General features: G+C 44.0%; 1 protein-coding gene across 3 annotated transcripts; it reads right to left on the bottom strand.

The window, feature by feature from the left end:
- Positions 1 to 2,882: 2,882 nt before the first annotated feature.
- On the bottom strand, positions 2,883 to 17,180 carry si:dkey-239i20.4 (flavin-containing monooxygenase 5). 3 transcript variants are annotated; one of them, XM_021599300.2, is made up of 11 exons: positions 15,413 to 17,179; positions 15,008 to 15,174; positions 14,651 to 14,839; positions 14,367 to 14,532; positions 9,314 to 9,456; positions 8,946 to 9,145; positions 8,088 to 8,321; positions 4,302 to 4,423; positions 4,008 to 4,080; positions 3,530 to 3,778; positions 2,883 to 3,435 (listed from the first exon to the last, which is right to left on the bottom strand). In XM_021599300.2, exons 2-11 carry the CDS (start codon positions 15,137 to 15,139, stop codon positions 3,261 to 3,263), a joined length of 1,683 nt encoding a protein of 560 aa, XP_021454975.1. In that variant the 5' UTR covers positions 15,140 to 15,174; positions 15,413 to 17,179; the 3' UTR covers positions 2,883 to 3,260. The 3 variants fall into 3 exon arrangements, with proteins under 3 accessions (XP_021454975.1, XP_021454977.1, XP_021454976.1); XM_021599302.2 differs by lacking the exons at positions 2,883 to 3,435; positions 3,530 to 3,778; positions 4,008 to 4,080 and adding an exon at positions 4,834 to 4,945 and having other exon boundaries at positions 4,322 to 4,423; positions 15,413 to 17,180; XM_021599301.2 differs by lacking the exons at positions 2,883 to 3,435; positions 3,530 to 3,778; positions 4,008 to 4,080 and having other exon boundaries at positions 4,383 to 4,945.
- Positions 17,181 to 21,565: the final 4,385 nt, after the last annotated feature.

The raw sequence follows: 21,565 nt of genomic DNA, 5'->3' as shown, positions 1-21,565 counted from the left end.
CTGGACATAGCTTCAAGAGTACAAACTAGAGGGTAAAGGCTAACAACTATGAAGGATGGTTTAATGTTATTTATTTTCATTTAACTTTTATTTAAGCAGGGAGTACCATTAATCTCAAATGTATCTTTCTCAAGGGAGCCCTGCATGACAAGATCAGCAGCAATTACACAAAAATGTTAGACACAGATAATACAATCAAGGGAGCACAAGAAACACACACATTGGCAGTGGAAGGCGAATAATAATAACTAGAAAAGTACATTTCCTGAAGAAAATATGTGTGCTTGCTAGCTTGTCTTGAAGTATTGAACGGTCCAAGAGTTACAATTGGTTATTTATGCTAATTTAGGCCGATTTTAATAGTCATCATTTATAAAGTTTGAAAATGTTAAAGTTGTGTTCATGTTTGCAGTGGAAATGGTTAAAGAGCTGTTTCATTTCAATTGTCTACCACTGTGTTCTTAAATTTGGAATAATACTGTGAAATTGTGAAAATGATGATAATGCCCTTTTAGTGTAAGAGCTGATTGAAAAATAAATGAGTTAATAGACCAATATGAAAGAGTGTTACAAACCTCTCTGCCAATAACAGCTACTTCATTTTTCCCCTCCCCACTGAGACCACTCCCAGACAGTCCAAACAAAATTCTAGCTATTTTTGTTTCTTTTTGACCATTTTCATTTACAACAATCACAGTAAGGTACTTAATTGTTACCCAGAAATAATTTGATACTGAGATAAAAAGAAAAAGGCATCATTGGACCCTTAAAAGGATGGAGGAATTAAATAATCTATGAATGTGTGAAGTGTTTCCATCATCCTGAAATTGGTTTTGGTGTTTCTTGCTTGAATGGTTAGAAAGCAGTGTTACTGTGAATATCTACATCTCATAGAAACCACTGACTGTAATGTAAATGATGCACATTTTAAATGATTATAGGTCAAAAAGTATATAAAGTATCAAAATGTAGTATGTAAACAATCTAAATTGGGTCAGTCTGCACATTTCAATGTTGGTTTGGAGTTGATGGTGGTTCCAGAATAGTAGCGTCTCCATTTTTATGATTTTTAACATTAAAGTCTATGGCCCCTTGATTGCCATTCAAATGCATTGTGGTTGATTTTAAATGTTGATGTAGTTAAATTATATATGGTAATTTCCATGTAAAATGACTCATGAGCACCAACATGTGAAGTTCACAGGAGCATATCAAATTGGGTGTCAAATGAAAGCTAAGAGTCTATATTTTTGGGAAATTAAGGCATTTCTATTTTAAAAATTAGGCATAAGTAATGGCCTTGATTTCTGGTCAAAAAGATGGAAAAGGGGTCTTAGAAAATATCTACCAGAAAAAGTCTTAAAAGGTATTAGAAATACATCAAAACCCAATAATGTTGAAGTAAAGACCCCTCACAACTAATATCAACACATTTCGTTTGAGAAATTATTTGCCTATACGTTTAAGAAACATTGCTTTGTGCCTTGTAATTCCATTACCAAAACCCTACATATCTATAAGATTTTTAATTTTTTCTCCCTCATGAGTTCACGGAAATAACATGTAAAGGTAGACCTACCAATTAGTAAATAGTGTTTTTACTGTTTCTTACCAAATCGGTCAGTCCACAGATGTCCTTTTTTGGGCTGGTCCAGAACCGCGTGGATTTTAATTACCACAAATGTAGATTTTTGGTCCGGTCCATACCGGCCTTAATTTGGCCCAAACATAGACATCCATGATTGGTGACCTGTTAATTGAAATGCATTCCATTCTCCAACCATGCTGGTTGAGAGAATGCCAAGTGTGTGCAAAGCTGTCATCAAGGCCAAGGGTGCCTACTTTGAAGAATCTCAAATATAAAATATATTTGGATTTGTTTAACACTTTTTTGGTTTCTACATGATTCCATATGTGTTATTTCATAGTCTTGATGTCTTCACTATTATTCTACAATGTAGAAATAATAAAAATAAAGATAAACCTTTGTATGAGTAGGTGTGTCCGAACTCTTGACTGGTACTGTATATATACAATCAACAAGATAAAAGCTAGACAATCAGGCCCTCGTTGATTTTTGAAATAATATTTGAGCATAAGAAAACAGCATTAGCCATGTCAAAATACTTAGAACTGCTAAATGTTCTTTCAGCTCCATTACAGGATATGTGGAATTGCAGGAGATTAGTTTTGAAATTGCAACATTTTCTCTCCGCTGCAAGGATGATATTGTTGACTTATTCTTTGGTCTGTGTATATTTCTTCACCACTCAACGCGTATGGTGGGTTGCTACTCAAAAGACACCTCAATTGGTGGGTCACAAAGCAAAAAAGTTTGGGAACCCCTGCAGTAGAGTATCGTACAGCAAAGACAAGTAAAGTTGAGTATAGTTCCATACAGTAGGCCTACAGTCGAGTAAAGTTCAGTATAGTACAGCAGAGAACCCTAGAGTCCACTATAATGTATTGTACTATACTCCACTGAACTATACTTGACAATACTATACTGTGCTGTGCTGTACTCTACTGTACTGTGATGTCCAAACTTGTGAAACATAGATGTCTATAATTGGTTCAGATTTGGTCTGGTCTAGACCAACCAAATATGGTATTGTTGTTAAGGGCGGAGCTCATTAGAATAATAGCCAGTGTGTAGAATAATACCCATATGATATTGCATATTTCTACCTTTATGTTCCTATTCAGGATACATCATTATCCATGTTGTATGTGTAGTACAGATCAGGGACCCATGATGTAATTCTGTTACCGGGTGTAAATCCACTTCTTACTGGAGTTCAATTATCAAAACAGTTTTGAAACTCAAGGTGTCATGTCATAGCTGACACCCCATTTTTTTCTGCAAACATTTTTGAATCTTAAGATATTTATTTATCAAAAATAATTTCTCAAGCACGCTAAGTCGGGTCTGTCTGCACATTTTAAAGTTGGTTTCATGTTAATAGCTCAAGCGGTTTAAGTGTTAGAGCTAACCAAAGAAATCAAATAAGAGTAAGAGTTTTAGAGAGGACTTCCTTTCAGCAAGCACACCTAATGAGTGTTTTTGTAAGACAACAAAAGCAGTCTGTTAGGTCAGATACAGCCTAACCTAACGTAGCAGGCGTAAAAGAAACGCTTGAAATCCCATACTGGTCTTGACGAGAAGAAAACAAACAAAGAGCCTGGTCGATAGTGGAGGCAATAGAGTATTAATGTAGATCCTAGATCTGTTGCTATATAGGATGCTTCTACTCCGAGCCTCACAGTAGTGCTGAGAACCAGTCCAGCAGGTGAGTTGAGTCCTGTAGTAGGTCCTGTAGACATAAGGTCAGTTTACACTGGGAGAAGACCACAGCTAGCATCACAGCTCCCACAGACAGCGTGATCAGCAAGGGGGACAGAAGGACCAAGGGCCTGGGGGGTTCTGGCTCCAGCCTGGAATAGAATGAATACATACAAAATAGGAGCTTATATTCTATTGATTCCCAAGGGGAAATTAATCTGCCTGTCTACCCTTTGGGCTACCTACCTGGTTCTGAAGGGCTGGGCTACGCGCTCCCACTGAGTGAGGATGGCCTGTCGGGCCCCGTCCCACTTTCCCGGCCCTCTTAGGCGGTACTGGTAAGGGGTGCAGGGCCCCAGCAGTACACGCAGCCCCACACTAGGCTCCCTCAGCAGCAGCCCTAGGATGTTTGGACGAACCCCCACCTGCTCAGCCAGGGAGTCCAGGTATGGTATATAATCCACATGGAGAGCTGCCTGTCTGGGACACAGGTAACTGAGAGAGAGAGAAGGGGAGAGAATGGATGAGAGGGAGAAAGAGAGAGAGAGAAATTGGGAGGAGAGAGAAGCTGTTTGTGACCTGTAGGCCTTCATTTCACTTTGAACAGCCTAGGCCCTAGATTTGGGAACTGACAAGTCTGCAGTTCACAGGCAAGGTAATCACTCATGACAAAGCAAGGCAAATGGCCACTGGTATTGAGGCAGATCTTCTTCATGTTGTTTACCTCTTCATGTTCCTCTTCGTCTCCGTCTCGATTTTGGAAAGCATTGTTTTCCGTGGTGGGAGCTGGGTCAACCCTTCAACAAACAATCATGAAGAATTGTAACTTTGCTGTGTTTGCCAGGTATGTATGTGTTTGCCAGGAATTAATTTTGAGACAGGTTTGTGTCATTCCAATGTGTGTGTGTGTTTAAACCTAATCTCTTGTGGACAGACTATGTAAAATAATTGGTATTGTAGTTTGTGAGATTTTAGGGTTTGGGTTGCCAAGATTAGTTTAGACCAGGTGTGTGTGTACCTGCGATGACCCTCGTGACCCAGCGGGCCTGCATCTCCACAGCAGGAAAGATGGGTCCTTTAGTCTGGAACAGACCCATGATGGCCAGCGTGGGGCGCTCGAGAGCTGGAGGGAACACCCGTCTCGAATAAAAGAAAACAACCCCTTTTACCTAAAGCAACGTCAAGTTAATTATACAGTATGACACCATTTCCTGCCTGGCATCTACTAAGTGTTGATCTATCTTCTGTATCTTAAAGGTGCAAATCCTAACATCCACTTAGGGATGGTTAGAAATGTACTGGGAGGGGAGAGAGGGGATAGGTAGGCTGGTCCAACTCGAAGTGTCATTAAAAAAAGTGTCATTAAAAAAAATATATACTCATGTGACCCTCCCATTGTACTGTAAAATAAATTCCCCCCTCATGCTCATTAAGCTCAGCGCTAGTTCATACAGGGAACGGGTGCATCAGCTGACGTTGCACCAATCATTTTCTACAAACACTTCCTACCTTCAAATGGCGGTCAATTTAGCTGATCAAGTTTTACTCACTCATTCTCTGCTACCTCTACTGCTGTTTGTTGATGGATAGTATGCAGTTGCATTTTCTTGCACCCACCCACCACCACCACAGCCTCCACCTGTTTGGTTCTGTGTTTCCTTCCTGCAGGGAGATTGGTACAGCGTAGCTTGCTCAGTGCCTGCAATTATTATTAACTTAACATGATTAATACTCTGGTGGTGAGCTATCACGAAGGAGTAGAGCCTATTGCCAAGACTAACGTATTGCATGTTATAATCTTTTTATAATAAATGGTTAAACAAATACGTGGTGTTTCCTATCTGAAATAGAATTAACTCAAAATGACGTTTATGACCACAAATAACAAACCCTGTGTTTATGAACGTGGATATCTACTTTGCCACTTCAGCATGTTTTCGTGGCCCAGTCGATGCCATTTTTTAAAATTGGAAATATATCACATTACGCATTTAGTGAAGACAGAATGCACTTTGAATTGTTACATTGTGTGAAGTTTTCGATAGGAGTATGAAAAAAGGTGCTTGTGCATTGGTAAGCACACCAAAGACGGCATTAACGATAAGTAATTAGATAAAGACGGCACTTCTGAAAGCATATTTCACACCATAGCTTGCTGAATTTGTAACTTTTCTTTCATTTTGGTACAAATGAAAATGTAGCACTGTCTCGCCCATGCACGTGCAGTTACAAGCTTGCTAGAGTTCAGTTAGAGGCAGGTGGACAAGCAATATCCACCGGCGTAGTACAGATAAGCCTGAGCTGGAATGTGAAACTAACTGAAGCTGGTTAACTTTAGAAAACCCTGAGTAGATATAGCTTGCTTCATTGGAATACCCCTCTTTACAAACTATCCACCTATACAACTATTGTCACTTTGAATGGTGGCTAGAGGGCAGGATAGAGAGACTGGTAGACTATATTGACCTGCGGTATAGTTAGCATGTGGAAGAGCGTAGTGTATATGGCAGGGCATTTCAACTATATTCTTACATGGGTGTCGTGTCTTTGGCTATGCCGGATTAAGTGATATGACATGCTATTCTATAAAATCCTTTTTCCGTAATTAATATTACCTGATTGAGCTAATCATGTAAATGTAAATAACTAGAGAGTCGGGCACCACAAAATATTATTTATAAAGCTGTTATCTTCCAAATAAACTCTTAAAGACCTAGTAATATTTTACACCAATAGCAGTCGATATTAATTGTCACCTTAATTCAGTCTCATCTGAAAGTTGTAAATTCTTGGTTATCTTCACGAACCCTGGCTAACAAGTTGAATCAGCAATACAAAATTGGGTTTAATTATTTATTTACTAAATAGCTAACTAATCACACAGAATTACATATACAAAGAATGAATCATACCTTGACTACAAATTGCGTTATAAAGGAAAACGTCCCGAGCGGGCGGAACAGATATGGCAGCTGGTTACACAAAAGAAAAGGGTCTGGGTTTGAGTGAAAGAGCGGGAAGACTGAGGGACAAAGAGAAGCTGTGCTATCGTAAATACAGTATCTTATGCATTCTAAATTACCTCCCATTTGGAAAAGGAAAATGCAATAAATATTTACTCTGAGCTGCGCTTCGGTAGGTTGGTGGTAGATGGAAGGTGTTGCCAAACTGAGTTCTTTGAAGAATGTCTCTGGTGGTCAATTGGATACGTTGTAGTAACGTCGTTGTGTGGTAGACGGGATACTCTGTCTGTTCTTTCCTAGCCCGCGTTTGCAGGTGCTGTGGCTAACTCAACGGCTAGGAGGTATCACTTCTGTAGTGAATAAGAGTTCAAAGTTCATACCATTCGCAACCAAAGCTCAAGCTGAGGTTGGCTTAGTTCTGTAGTTGACATGTTAGTACTTTTAACGCAGAGGCTGCAGACCTCACGTACTTGGAACAGGAGGTTATATTGTCGTCAAGGCTTTATATAGGAAGGGAGAGGAGAGCGTGTTTGAAAAGTTTTATAACCCATGTTTTTTCACAGGGGCAGGCCACTGATTGAGCAGAGCCCAAATCTGCTCACTGATTGAGCAGAGCCCTAACCTTATGAAAACCCAAATCTCTCATTTGGAAGCTAAAATTCCATTTCATCTCTTCACCAATAATTTCATATTCAAACATTTAAATTGAACAACAATTCCATGTGAATCCGATAACTACAATGTGCAGAGGAGTTGTAGAGTTTATGTCATCTTATCATTGATGAGAATGTCTCAGATGACAACCGAACTGACAGCATATTCATTAAGTACCACCGCATATGTTCAATTGGTCGGATTACCAGAATATAGTTCATTTCCCCCACCTTCTGATGTTCCCAGAATCTCTATGTTAACCAAGGGGTTTTCAAATGTCACATCAGTAGGGTAGAGAGAGGAAACAGGGGGAAGAGGTATTTATGACTGTCATAAACCTACCCCCCAGGCCAACGTCATGACAGGGGCCAGATGAATTGCAGGGGGGCCGGACATTTTCCACATGTGATTATTCTTCAGAAGAACTGTATAAAAAATCTATGCACACACACACACCAATAAAGCAGTTTTCTTACAATGAAATGATGCTAAAAGTAATTAGGAAGGAAGTGGAGGGCACTCAACCAGAGTCGAGGTGGGCACTCAACCAAAGTCGAGGTGCAACCCCAAAAATTGTTGTAGCTTTAAGGAATGGGGTCATAATATTTTGTTGCTTAATCCAGTCAAACACTAGAGCCAAATTAATATAAAGCAACAATTATCAACATGCCACATAGGCGCTAGAAACCACTAAAAACGACACTATAGACAACTACAATAGTGCTTGTCATTTTGGCACAGAAAGTCCGATTTTGGCGGGGATTTATTTGCAGATATTTTACTCAAGGGTCAGAATTTATCAAAGGGCTAGTCTAAATGAATGAACGAGCCAATCCTGGCACACAGGCCGCCAGTTGAATAGCCTGGGCATAAGGGAAGTACTAAAACACCTTGATATAGGGTGGGAGCATGCAAGCAGATGAGGAAATTTGGCTAGGATGGAAGACATTACATCGACAACCTGCAGAAGGGTGAATGCATTACCCTTCCCTGTGCCCGATAAAAAAAACACGCAACCCTCCCAAAAAGGTTTGACAACCCTGTCCTATGTTCGACCAAACCCCCCGCCCCACTAAATTTCAAACTGTACCTAAAGTTGAAATGTAACTTGCTCTATTGAGTGAAAATTTCACTTAAGTGGAAGTAAGGATTTGACGACCTGTTCAAGCCAGTATTATAAAAGGTACCTGTACAGGTTGAGATCCCCCCGAGGTCCTGAACATAGTGACGGGGGCAGGAAGGAGAAGGTGCCATTGTATCCAGTACAGAAGACCACTGCATCGATGTCCCCCTCCGTGGTTCCATCCTGGAACAGCAGTCCGGACCCCTGGAACCCTCTCAGGTCTGGCTTCAGCACTACTGCCCCCTGCAGGATACGGCCTGGAAGGTCATCGTTGATCAGCGGCTTCTGCTCTAGCAGCCTGGGAGGACAGAGAGAGAAATTAGTGATCTTTTTTTTTTGGCTTCGTTTTTTATATTTTCAAATGTTGCCATAGTGCAAACTCTCAAATCCAATCTGATATTTGTCACACCTATGTTTCGGGCTGTAGTAGGGTGCTGGTCACCTGTGTGTTGGCTGTAATAGGGTGCTGTGCACCTGTGTGCGGGCTGTAATAGGGTGCTGGTCACCTGTGTGTTGGCTGTAATAGGTAGCTGGTCACCTGTGTGTTGGCTGTAATAGGGTGCTGGGCACCTGTGTGCGGGCTGTAATAGGGTGCTGGACACCTGTGTGTTGGCTGTAATAGGGTGCTGGGCACCTGTGTGCGGGCTGTAATAGGGTGCTGGGCACCTGTGTGCGGGCTGTAATAGGGTGCTGGTCACCTGTGTGTTGGCTGTAATAGGGTGCTGGTCACCTGTGTGTTGGCTGTAATAGGGTGCTGGTCACCTGTGTGTTGGCTGTAATAGGGTGCTGGGCACCTGTGTGTGGGCTGTAATAGGGTGCTGGTCACCTGTGTGTTGGCTGTAATAGGGTGCTGGTCACCTGTGTGTTGGCTGTAATAGGGTGCTGGTCACCTGTGTGTTGGCTGTAATAGGGTGCTGGTCACCTGTGTGTTGGCTGTAGGCCATAGAGACGGTGGTCATATCGGTGATTAAGGGTTCTCTCTGCAGCCCAGTTGACCAGCGCTCTGGGCAGCAGGGAGGTTAGCAGGACCGTGAACCGTGAGATGGCCATCATGTCCAGTGGGAGACCGCTACTGGACATACGAGCTAACACCCACGCCCCCTTACGGGTACTCAGGAAGGTCTGGGATGTAAGAGAGAAAGGGTAGGGAGAACAGAGAAGTAGAGAGACAGACATGAATGGCCAAACTCTCTTTACAGTATGAGAACCACTGGGTTTGAACCTGGGTCGCTTTTGTACTTCAAGAAAGTATTAGCTTAAATATGTCCTCCTGTGACAGGTGAGCCCCACCTTCTCTGCAGCACGGCTGATCTCCACAGCGATATCTCCTCCAGAGTTCCCAATCCCCACTACCACCACCCTCTTCCCCCGGAACGCATCAGCATCCTTATACTCCCAGCTGTGTAGGCAGCGGCCAGGGAACGACTCATGGCCTGCATGGGAAAGAACACTCAGGTGGTTGAAGAGGTGTTGTACCTGTTGGCTACACACATCCAAAATACTTCACAGATGTAACAAAAAAAACCCACACACAGTATTGTCGAGGACCTTATGGTCAAAACGTTGACACATCTATGGGTTGTCATGACTTTGGCCTGGGGATAGGTTTATTACAGTCATAAATACCTCTTCCCCCCTTTTTCCTCTCTCTACCCTACTGATGTTACATTTGCAAACCCTTTGGTTAACATAGAGATTCTGGGAACATCAGAGGGGAGAAATGAACTATCCGACCAATTGAACATATGCGATGGTACTTAATGAATATTATGTCAGTTCGGTTGTCATCTGAGACATTCTCATCAATGATAAGATGACAAACTCTACAGTGTAAAGTCTACACATGAGAGTTATCAGATTCACATGGAATTGTTGTTCAATTTTAATGTTTGAATATGAAATTATTTGTAATGGGATGAAATGTGATTTTAGCTTCTAAAATGTGAGAATTTGGTTTTCATAAGGTTAGGGCTCTGCTCAATCAGTGGCCCGCCCCTGTGAAGGGACATGGGCTATAAAACTTTTCAAACACGGCCTCCTCTCCCTTCCTATATAAAGCCTTGACGACACTATAACCTCCTGTTCCGAGGATGTGAGGACGACGGTCCGATGTCAGAATGGTTCAGATAATAACTACAGAACGAAGCCAACATCAGCGTGAGCTTTGGTTGCGAATGGTATGAACTTTGAATTCTTATTCACTACAGAAGTGATACTCCTAACCTCCTAGCCGTTGAGTTAGCAACAGCAGATGCAAACGCAGGTTAGGAAGGAACAGACAGAGTATCCCGTCTACCACACAACGACGTTACTACAACGTATTCAATTTACCAGCAGAGACATTCTTCAAAGGACAAAGGACTCGGTTGGGCAACATGGCCTTCCATCTACCACCAACCTACCGAAGCGCAGCTCAGAGTAAATATTTATTGCATTTTCCTTTTCCAAATGGGCGGTAATTTAGAATGCATAACATACTGTATTTACGATAGCACAGCTTCGCCCTTTGTTCCTCAGTCTTCCCGCTCTTTCACTCAAACCCAGCCATTTTCTTTTGTGTAACCAGCTGTCATATCTGTTCCGCCCGCTCGGGACGTTTTCCTTTATGACCTCATTTGTAATCAAGGTATGATTTAAATATGTGTATTTCTGTGTGATTAGTTATGTATTTAGTAAATAAATAATTAAACCCAATTTTGTATTGCTGATTCAACTTGTTAACCAGGGTTCGTGCAGATAACCAAGAATGTACAACTTTCAGATGAGACTGAATTAAGATGACGATTAATATCGACTGCTATTGATGTAAAATATTACTAGGTCTTTAAGAGTTTATTCATAAGATAACAGCTCTATAAATATTATTTTGTGGTGCCCGACTCTCTATTTAATTACACTTACATGATTAGCTCAATCAGGTAATATTAATGACGGAGAAATTATTTTATAGAATAGCATGTCATATCTTGCAGACTTGTTTACGTGTTGCTGTGCGTTTTGTTGCCAACCTATTTTGCTACCTGACAACTTTACGGTTTTTACTTTTTAATTACCGTTTATATTTTTGTTTTTTCCCTCAACTTTTTCACTCCGGACGTTTTATCTGGACATGGTTCGTCAGGACCTCCGACAGCCGAAGCTAAGTAGTAACATTAACACGATACCTTCGAATTGCAGTCGCTGTACTCATAATATACAGGAGAACGATCGCCTTACGGCGAGGATAGCTGTGCTACAAGCCCAGCTTCAGACGCAATCGTTAGGCAAGGGTAATTTCAGTGTAGGAAAGGATGAAACAGCGTCTGTGCCACCAGTAAGTACAGATAGTAACGTTAGTATAAATCCCCTCGCACGGTCCCCGCAGCTGGACAACTTTCTCACGGTTTCTGGAAGGAAATGCTGTAGGAATGCTCAACCGGTGTCGCTCATTCAGCCGACAGAAACTTTCAACCTGTTTTCCCCATTAAGCAGCGAGTCGGAGTCAGAGGCCGAGCCTTCTCTTGTCTCTAGTCATTGGCGACTCTCTTACCCGCAGTATTAGACTTAAAACGAATCATCCTGCGATCATACACTGTTTACCAGGGGGCAGGGCTACCGCCGTTAAGGCTAATCTGAAGATGGTGCTGGCTAAAGCTAAAACTGGCGAGTGTAGAGAGTATAGAGATATTGTTATCCACGTCGGCACCAACGCTGTTAGGATGAAACAGTCAGAGATCACCAAGCGCAACATAGCTTCTGCGTGTAAATCAGCTAGAAAGATGTGTCGGCATCGAGTAATTGTCTCTGGCCCCCTCCCAATTAGGGGGAGTGATGAGCTCTACAGCAGAGTCTCACAACTCAATCGCTGGTTGAAAACTTTTCTGCCCCTCCCAAAAGATAGAATTTGTAGATAATTGGCCCTCTTTCTGGGACTCACCCACAAACAGGACCAAGCCTGACCGGCTGAGGAGTGACGGACTCCATCCTAGTTGGAGGGGTGCTCTCATCTTATCTACCAACATAGACAGGGCTCTAACTCCACAATGAAATAGGGTGCAGGCCAGGCAGTAGGCTGTTAGCCAGCCTGCCAGCATAGTGGAGTCTGCCACTAGCACAGTCAGTGTAGTCAGCTCAGCCAACCCCATTGAGACCGTGTCTGTGCCTCAACCTAGGTTGTGCAAAACTAAACATGGCGGTGTTCGCCTTAGCAATCTCACTAGGATAAAGACCTCCTCCATTCCTGTCATTATTGAAAGAGATCATGATACCTCACATCTCAAAATAGGGCTACTTAATGTTAGATCCCTTGCTTCAAAGGCAATTATAGTCAATGAACTAATCATTGATCATAATCTTGATGTGATTGGCCTGACTGAAACATGGCTTAAGCCTGATGAATTTACTGTGTTAAATGAGGCCTCACCTCCTGGCTACACTGGTGACCATATCCCCCGTGCATCCCGCAAAGGCGGAGGTGTTGCTAACATTTACGATAGCAAATTTCAATTTATAAAACAAAAAAAAAGACCTTTTCGTCTTTTGAGCTTCTAGTCATGAAATCTATGCAGCCCACTCAATCACTTTTTATAGCTACTGTTTACAGGCCTCCTGGGCCATATACAGCGTTCCTCACTGAGTTCCCTGAATTCCTATCAGACCTTGTAGTTAATGGTTGTACAGTCGTCTCAAATAAAACTGGGAAGGACCTCGGCGTTACTCTGGACCCTGATCTCTCTTTTGAAGAACACATCAAGACCATTTCAAGGACAGCTTTTTTCCATCTACGTAACATTGCAAAAATCAGAAACTTTCTGTCCAAAAATGATGCAGAAAAATTTATCCATGCTTTTGTCACTTCTAGGTTAGACTACTGCAATGCTCTACTTTCCAGCTACCCGGATAAAGCACTAAATAAACTTCAGTTAGTGCTAAATACGGCTGCTAGAATCCTGACTAGAACAAAAAAAAAAATGTCATATTACTCCAGTGCTAGCCTCTCTACACTGGCTTCCTGTCAAGGCAAGGGCTGATTTCAATGTTTTACTGCTAACCTACAAAGCATTACATGGGCTTGCTCCTACCTATCTCTCTGATTTGGTCCTGCCGTACATACCTACACGTACGCTACGGTCACAAGACGCAGGCCTCCTTATTGTCCCTAGAATTTCTAAGCAAACAGCTGGAGGCAGGGCTTTCTCCTATAGAGCTCCATTTTTATGGAATGGTCTGCCTACCCATGTAAGAGACGCAAACTCGGTCTCAACCTTTAAGTCTTTACTGAAGACTCATCTCATCAGTGGGTCATATGATTGAGTGTAGTCTGGCCCAGGAGTGGGAAGGTGAACGGAAAGGCTCTGGAGCAACGAACCGCCCTTGCTGTCTCTGCCTGGCCGGTTCCCCTCTTTCCACTGGGATTCTCTGCCTCTAACCCTATTACAGGGTCTGAGTCACTGGCTTACTGGGGCTTTTTCATACCGTCCCTGGGAGGGGTGCGTCACTTGAGTGGGTTGAGTCACTGATGTGATCTTCCTGTCTGGGTTGCCCCCCCCCCCCTTGGCTTGTGCCGTGGCGGAGATCTTTGTGGGCTATACTCGGCCTTGTCTCAGGATGGTAAGTTGGTGGTTGAAGATATCCCTCTAGTGGTGTGGGGGCTGTGCTTTGGCAAAGTGGGTGGAGTTATATCCTTTCTGTTTGGCCCTGTCCGGGGATGTCCTCGGATGGGGCCACAGTGTCTCCTGACCCCTCCTGTCTCAGCCTCCAGTATTTATGCTGCAGTAGTTTATGTGTCGGGGGCTAGGGTCAGTTTGTTATATCTGGAGTACTTCTCCTGTCCTATTCGGTGTCCTGTGTGAATTTAAGTGTGCTCTCTCTAATTCTCTAGGACCATGCCTCAGGACTACCTGACATGATGACTCCTTGCTGTCCCCAGTCCACCTGGCCGTGCTGCTGCTCCAGTTTCAACTGCTCTGCCTTATTATTATTGGACCATGCTGGTCATTTATGAACATTTGAACATCTTGGCCATGTTCTGTTATAATCTCCACCTGGCACAGCCAGAAGAGGACTGGCCACCCCTCATAGCCTGGTTCCTCTCTAGGTTTCTTCCTAGGTTTAGGCCTTTCTAGGGAGTTTTTCCTATCCACCGTGCTTCTACACCTGCATTGCTTGCTGTTTGGGGTTTTAGGCTGGGTTTCTGTACAGCACTTTGAGATATCAGCTGATGTACGAAGGGCTATATAAATACATTTGAATTGATTTGATATCACTTAATCCGGCATAGCCAAAGACACGACAGGGTGTATCAAAACTGTATATATAGTATAGTCTATAGATAGTGTATAGTGTTTAGATGCTTTAAACTGACCTGGGAACTGGTCTAGCGGTGAGACAGGCTGTGTGTAGTGTCCTGAACAAACCAGTACCCCGTCAAAGACGTGTCTCTGCTCCTGTCCCTCCCTGTTCTCTGTCACCACCTCCCACTGGCCTGAACGACTGAAGTCTGGCCTCTGTCTCACAGTCAGCACGCTGGTCTGAAACACAAACAGTAACAGATCATAGAAAGTCGTGTAGAGGCTAAATGACTGGGAGAGATCCATCAAGGTGAGGAGAAGAGAGGGGGAGAGAGAAAATACTAAAGAGAGTTGTGACCTGGAAGGTGATGTGTCTGAGGAGGTCAAAGTGTTGAGCATAAAGCCTGAAGTACTGCAGCAGCTGGGAGTGCAGCATGTAGTTGGGGTAGTCAGCTGGCATAGGGAAGTCACTGAAACACATCATCTCCTTGGAGGTGTTCACCACCAGAGAGCGGTAGATACTAGAGCGGCCCGGCTCAGGGGTTTCCTGTGGACACACAAATTACTTTAATTTCAATTAAAATGGCCTTTTCCCCCCCAAATAGGGCTCTGAGTAAGGTGTAATTTCAGGTGCAACCAGGAACACTGCTGGTGATGCAGTTATGAGGGGTGCATCTCTATAGTCCAAAGTGGGTTCCTTTCCTCATATCCTCACCTTGAACCTCCACAGCCCCCCGATGTCATCACTGCTCTCAAAGCAGGTGGGCTTCAGACCCTCATCCAGACAGCTCTTGATGCTGGTCAGACCTGATGGACCCGCCCCGATCACTGCCACACGTTGGGACATACTACCTGTGTGTCGGTCTGTCTTTCTGCAGAGGACTGGAGACACAATAGGAAGCTGATGTGACAGACGCTCTAATTCAGTTTCCACTGACTGAGCCTATTGAGAAACCATTGCATCACCCCATAGATCCCTGTTATCTTTCCTCTGTCTGCAGTGGCAGGTTAAACCAACAAATGTCCAACTCATTCTACCAACAGAATCACTACAGATTTTTTTGAATAAGAATGCAAACTCATCAAAATCAGTTGACTCTCAACCAGCGACTGTACTCACCTGATCCATAGACTCCCTCTCAGCTGGAGTAGTTCTAACTGGAACTGTGTATTAGCAGAGTAAAGTTCACAAATTAGGAAGTGAACCAAAAGCAGGGGAGTGTCCTATAGGTTAACCCTTTACTTGACACAGTTACATAAAACCTGAGAGTTTGTTACTAGCCCACAGAGCTCAATTGAATCTACCTGAGATTCATTAACATGACCTCATCTCACCATCCACAATGTTGCCTTTAACGTGTTTTGACAGAATAGTGCTGACAGCAGGGAGTTATCATTTATTTATTAATGTTTCTTTCCACACAGAAATATTGGGAAGATCTTTATGGGATTCAAAATGAGGTGAAGCAGCATTAAATACATGCTTCTTAGTTACTTTGGCAACTAAGAAAATATTTTCTAAACATCCCACTTTGGGCTGGATGTGTCAATGTGTAGTTCATACATGCATAATCTATGAGCAGAATTGCTGTTTTACATCAATTAGCCACAAAATTCCTAATTTGAAAGTGACTGTTTTCTTGAAGCTGTGCTGCATCATTTTACATAAATTTCCCCTGGGCCAACTCCCTAGCAATTTGAGTTCTAGCCTCGCATTTGAGTGACAGCTAGCAAGAGTCCACCCCAGCGTATCCAAAGAGGTTGCAGGGCGGGCCCAACGGCTCAGGGGACGGACGGACGGACAGACAGAGAGAGATAACATGGTGCACATATCTGCACATATGTCACATAGTATGCAATTTTCGGGGACCACTTTCAGCTCATGAGTACTACTTTCAGAACTACATGCTAAAAAGTATACAAAAGTACCGGAGAATCTCTTTAAAGGTTTGTCTTTCTACTTAGTTCTCATGTACAAATATCATACACACAGTCCATTTACATTACATTCGTTGACAGTCTTGACTCCAATATAAACTTCTCAGCAAAGGAATGACAGAATAATGTTTGCAGATCATGTAGTACAGGAGAGGAAGGGGGTGGTGTCCGGGTGGTATTCAGGCTCTCTGTGGGTTGCTGAGGAGAGGAGGGATGTGGGTGTACGGGTGAGAGGAGGGAGGTGTTCAGGCTGTCCTCGAGTGAGGTTGGAGATAAGGTAGATGAGGGAGAAGGAGGATAGAGGTTGAGGTAATAGGGTGAGAGTAGGCTTGGGCTGGAGACCGCAGCCAGGGACTTTTTTTTTTTAATACCATTGAAACTATTTATTTTATGTTTTTCAATTAATGTTAATATTAGTAGATACATTTTAAGTAAATACCTGCAGTCAACTACGGGTAATACGTTAGGAGATAAAGCAGATCACATTCTTAATTTCACCTGTCACATTATTTTATATCATGAAGCTTACCGTAGTTCCCCAAAACAGTTGAACCATGTGTTTGTTTGTAAATAGCACAACTGGAGAAAACGGGAACAGGTGAGTCAAGCTGTGTATTGACAGGGGTCGCATCCCCTGGTCTGCTCCCCTTCTCCAAGCAGAGCAGGTAGGCCAGTTGCCCTAGCGACTCCAGACTCCACAAGGACACAGCGTGTACACATGCTGCTCCAGAGCCAGTGCTGCTCTTCCTTCAGAAAAGCATGGGTCAAAACTTTGTTTATTTGCACAATGTCTCTCATTCACATTTGCTTGTAAATGTCCAAACTCACCAAAAATGACATTCGGTAGCGCCTACCTATATGTATAACTTATATGTATATATGTATAACTCAGCTGGATTGCCTGTCTTTGCAATTTCTTTATTTTCTTTTGCACTTGTTAGCATATTTAGCTACCTCTCACCATCATCCTACTACCTCCCTCCTCTCACCATCACCCTACTACCTCCACCTCTCACCAACACCCTGCTACCTCCACCTCCTCTCTACCTCTACCTCCTCACCAACACCCTGCTACCTCTACTTCCTCTCTCACCCTACTACCTCCACCTCCCTCCAACACCCTGATACTTCCAGTACTGGAGGTATCAGGGTGTTGGAGGGAGGTGGAGGTAGCAGGGTGTTGGTGAGAGGAGGGAGGTGGAGGTAGTAGGGTGATGGTGAGAGGAGGGAGGTAGTAGGATGATGGTGAGAGGAGGGAGGTAGTAGGATGATGGTGAGAGGAGGGAGGTAGTAGGATGATGGTGAGAGGAGGGAGGTAGTAGGATGATGGTGAGAGGAGGGAGGTAGTAGGATGATGGTGAGAGGAGGGAGGTAGAGGTAGTAGGATGATGGTGAGAGGTGGAGGTAGTAGGATGATGGTGAGAGGAGGGAGGTAGAGGTAGTAGGATGATGGTAGGAGGTGGAGGTAGTAGGATGATGGTGAGAGGTGGAGGTAGTAGGATGATGGTGAGAGGAGGGAGGTGGAGGTTGTAGGATGATGGTGAGAGGAGGGCGGTGGAGGTAGTAGGATGATGGTGAGAGGTGGAGGTAGTAGGGTGATGGTGAGAGGAGGGAGGTGGAGGTAGTAGGATGATGGTGAGAGGAGGGAGGTGGAGGTAGTAGGATGATGGTGAGAGGAGGGCGGTGGAGGTAGTAGGATGATGGTGAGAGGAGGGCGGTGGAGGTAGTAGGATGATGGTGAGAGGTGGAGGTAGTAGGATGATGGTGAGAGGTGGAGGTAGCAGGGTGATGAGGAGAGGAGGTGGAGGTAGTAGGGTGAGGGAAGGAGGTGTTCAGGAGTTCTGAAGGGTGAGTTTGGAGAGGAGGGAGGTGGAGGTAGTAAGGTGATGGTGAGAGGAGGGAGGTAGATGTAGTAGGGTGATGGTGAGAGGAGGGAGGTAGAGGTAGTAGGATGATGGTGAGAGGTGGAGGTAGTAGGATGATGGTGAGAGGAGGGAGGTAGAGGTAGTAGGATGATAGTGAGAGGTGGAGGTAGTAGGGTGATGGTGAGAGGAGGGAGGTGGAGGTAGTAGGGTGATGGTGAGAGGAGGGAGGTGGAGGTAGTAGGATGATGTTGAGAGGTGGAGGTAGTAGGATGGTGGTGAGAGGTGGAGGTAGTAGGGTGATGGTGAGAGGAGGGAGGTAGTAGGGTGATGGTGAGAGGAGGGAGGTGGAGGTAGTAGGATGATGTTGAGAGGTGGAGGTAGTAGGATGGTGGTGAGAGGTGGAGGTAGTAGGGTGATGGTGAGAGGTGGAGGTAGTAGGATGGTGGTGAGAGGTGGAGGTAGTAGGATGGTGGTGAGAGGTGGAGGTAGTAGGATGATGTTGAGAGGTGGAGGTAGTAGGGTGATGGTGAGAGGTGGAGGTAGTAGTGTGATGGTGAGAGGAGGGAGGTAGTAGGATGATGGTGAGAGGAGGGAGGTAGTAGGGTGAGAGGAGGGAGGTGGAGGTAGTAGGGTGATGGTGAGAGGTGGAGGTAGTAGGATGATGGTGAGAGGTGGAGGTAGTAGGATGATGGTGAGAGGTGGAGGTAGTAGGATGATGGTGAGAGGTGGATGTAGTAGGATGATGGTGAGAGGAGGTGGAGGTAGTAGGGTGATGGTGAGAGGTGGAGGTAGTAGGGTGATGGTGAGAGGAGGGAGGTGGAGGTAGTAGGGTGATGGTGAGGAGAGGGAGGTGGAGGTAGTAGGGTGATGGTGAGGAGAGGGAGGTGGAGGTAGTAGGGTGAGAGGAGATGAGGTAGAGGTAGTAGGGTGAGGAGAGGAGGTGTTCAGGAGTTATGAAGGGTGAGTTTGGAGAGGAGGGAGGTGGAGGTAGTAGGGTGAGGAGAGGAGGTGTTCAGGACTTCTTAAGGGTGAGTTTGGAGAGGAGGGAGGTGGAGGTAGTAGGGTGAGGAGAGGAGGTGTTCAGGAGTTCTGAAGGGTGAGTTTGGAGAGGAGGGAGGTGGAGGTAGTAGGGTGAGGAGAGGAGGTGTTCAGGAGTTCTGAAGGGTGAGTTTGGAGAGGAGGGAGATGGGTTGGTTGGTTGAGGAAGCAGTAGTATGAGGCTCCTTCTCCCACCATGGATGTGAGGCTGAGCTTCAGCAGACGCCACCCATGTCTTTCCTTCACCTAGGACAGGCATGGACAAACATAGCATAGTATAAGAACCTTTTCAAAATCAATAGAAAATGATATCTGCTTAGTATGATTATTAAATACACAGAAATATACACTACCGTTCAAAAGTTTGGGGTCACTTAGAAATGTCCTTGTTTTTGAAAGAAAAGCAAATTTTTTTGTGCATTAAAATAACATCAAATTGATCAGAAATACAGTGTAGACATTGTTAATGTTGTAAATGACTATTGTAGCTGGAAGCGGCTGATTTTTAATGGAATATCTACATAGGCGAAAATAGGCCCATTATCAGCAACCATCAAGCCTGTGTTCCAATGGCACGTTGTGTTAGCTAATCCGAGTTTATCATTTTAAAAGGCTAATTGATCATTAGAAAACTCTTTTGCAATTATGTTAGCACAGCTGAAAATTGTTGTCCTGATTAAAGAAGCAATACAACTGGCCTTCTTTAGACTAGTTGAGTATCTGGTGCATCAGCATTTGTGGGTTCGTTTACAGGCTCAAAATGGCCAGAAACAAATAACTTTCTTCTGAAACTCGTCAGTCTATCCTTGTTCGGAGAAATTAAGGCTATTCCATGAGAGAAATTGCCAAGAAACTGAAGAGCTCATACAACGCTGTGTACTACTCCCTTCACAGAAAAGCGCACACTGGCTCTAACCAGAATAGAAAGAGTGGGAGGCCCCGGTGCACAACTGAGCAAGAGGACAGGTACATTAGTGTCTCGTTTGAGAAACAGACGCCTCACATGTCCTCAACTGGCAGCTTCATTATATAGTACCCCCACAAAACACCCGTCTCAACGTCAACAGTGAAGAGGCTTTTCCGGGATGCTGGCCTTCTAGGCAGAGTTGCAAAGAAAAAGCCATATCGCTGTTCCATGTCAGTGTTCTTTTGCCCATCTTAATATTTTCTGGCCAGTCTGAGATATGGCTTTTTCTTTGCAACTCTGCCTAGAAGGCCAGCATCCCGGAGTCGCCTCTTCACTGTTGACGTTGAGACAGGTGTTTTGTGGGTACTATTTAACGAAGATGCCAGTTGAGGACTTGTGAGGCGTCTGTTACACATATATACTGTATTTATAAAAAATGTTTGCAATGCAATCATTCTGGAGTATACCTCCACAACCCATAGAATAAACAAACAGTCACATTTGCTACCATATACAGTCAACCCATTATAATATCAAGCGTTAGATGAACACAAAATGTACATACATTGACATTCCACTTCATTAATTTGACATTACAGATGAAGGATTACACAATAACACAACAGATTAAAGTTAGAATTCAGTGTATCAAGCTGGTGAGATCTTGTGAAGTAGCGTTTGAGTCTGCAGACTTTGTCTTTGAATGTACAGAGGCGGAGACGCCCAGACTAGTGGGCACAGTTCCAAACGGACTCCTAGCTCCAACCCCTGGGCCCATAGGGCTCTGATCAAAAGTAGAGCATTATGTAGGGAATATGGTGGCATTTGGGACACACATTTAGCCTATACTGTAGATCTGAAAAGTCTAAACTTTCCCTCTGATAGGGTGGAATGTCAGCCATATTGCTTTGATTGGGCATAACATGTCCAGACATTCCCTGGTGAGTAGATAGATAACAAAAAAACTGAAGAACAACAATGCGTTCTTCCTTATTGCGATGAGAACCATGATTGCTTTTGGCTGGGTACAGGAAGCAGTTTCTGGGGAAGCCATGCCATTGGTCAAATCGTACCAATTCAAGAACCACTGACTGGTTAGCTCTAGTCTCTACTACTGGATTATTGCAGAATAAATACAGTATGTATGAAATAGATCAGAGAGAGCTACTCAATGGATTATTTACAACAGTCAGAGAAATAGAGCTGCTACTGATGTAGACCATCCCTCAGAACAGTACTGAAGACTAATCAAGATCAGCTGATCATGTGTAGCTACACTCACTGCATGGCAACATATGACCAAATCCTCCTCAGCTAAAGACTTCAACAAATGCATGTTTGGTGTGGAGTCATACTTGAGCCTGGATGCTACAGAAGACTAGATGAGCGAGGGGAGGTAGAGTTCCAGGAAAGAGAGGGGCGGCTGAGTCCGGGGGAGTAGAGGGAGGAGGTAGTGGTTCACCAAAATGAAAGATCAACAGTGAATCGCAACTGAAGAACGGAGAAGAGGTAATTGAGTCTGACT

The sequence above is a fragment of the Oncorhynchus mykiss genome, chromosome 30 (assembly GCF_013265735.2).
Source record: "Oncorhynchus mykiss isolate Arlee chromosome 30, USDA_OmykA_1.1, whole genome shotgun sequence".
Lineage (NCBI taxonomy): Eukaryota > Metazoa > Chordata > Actinopteri > Salmoniformes > Salmonidae > Oncorhynchus > Oncorhynchus mykiss.
This window is presented reverse-complemented; position numbering and strand designations above follow the sequence as displayed.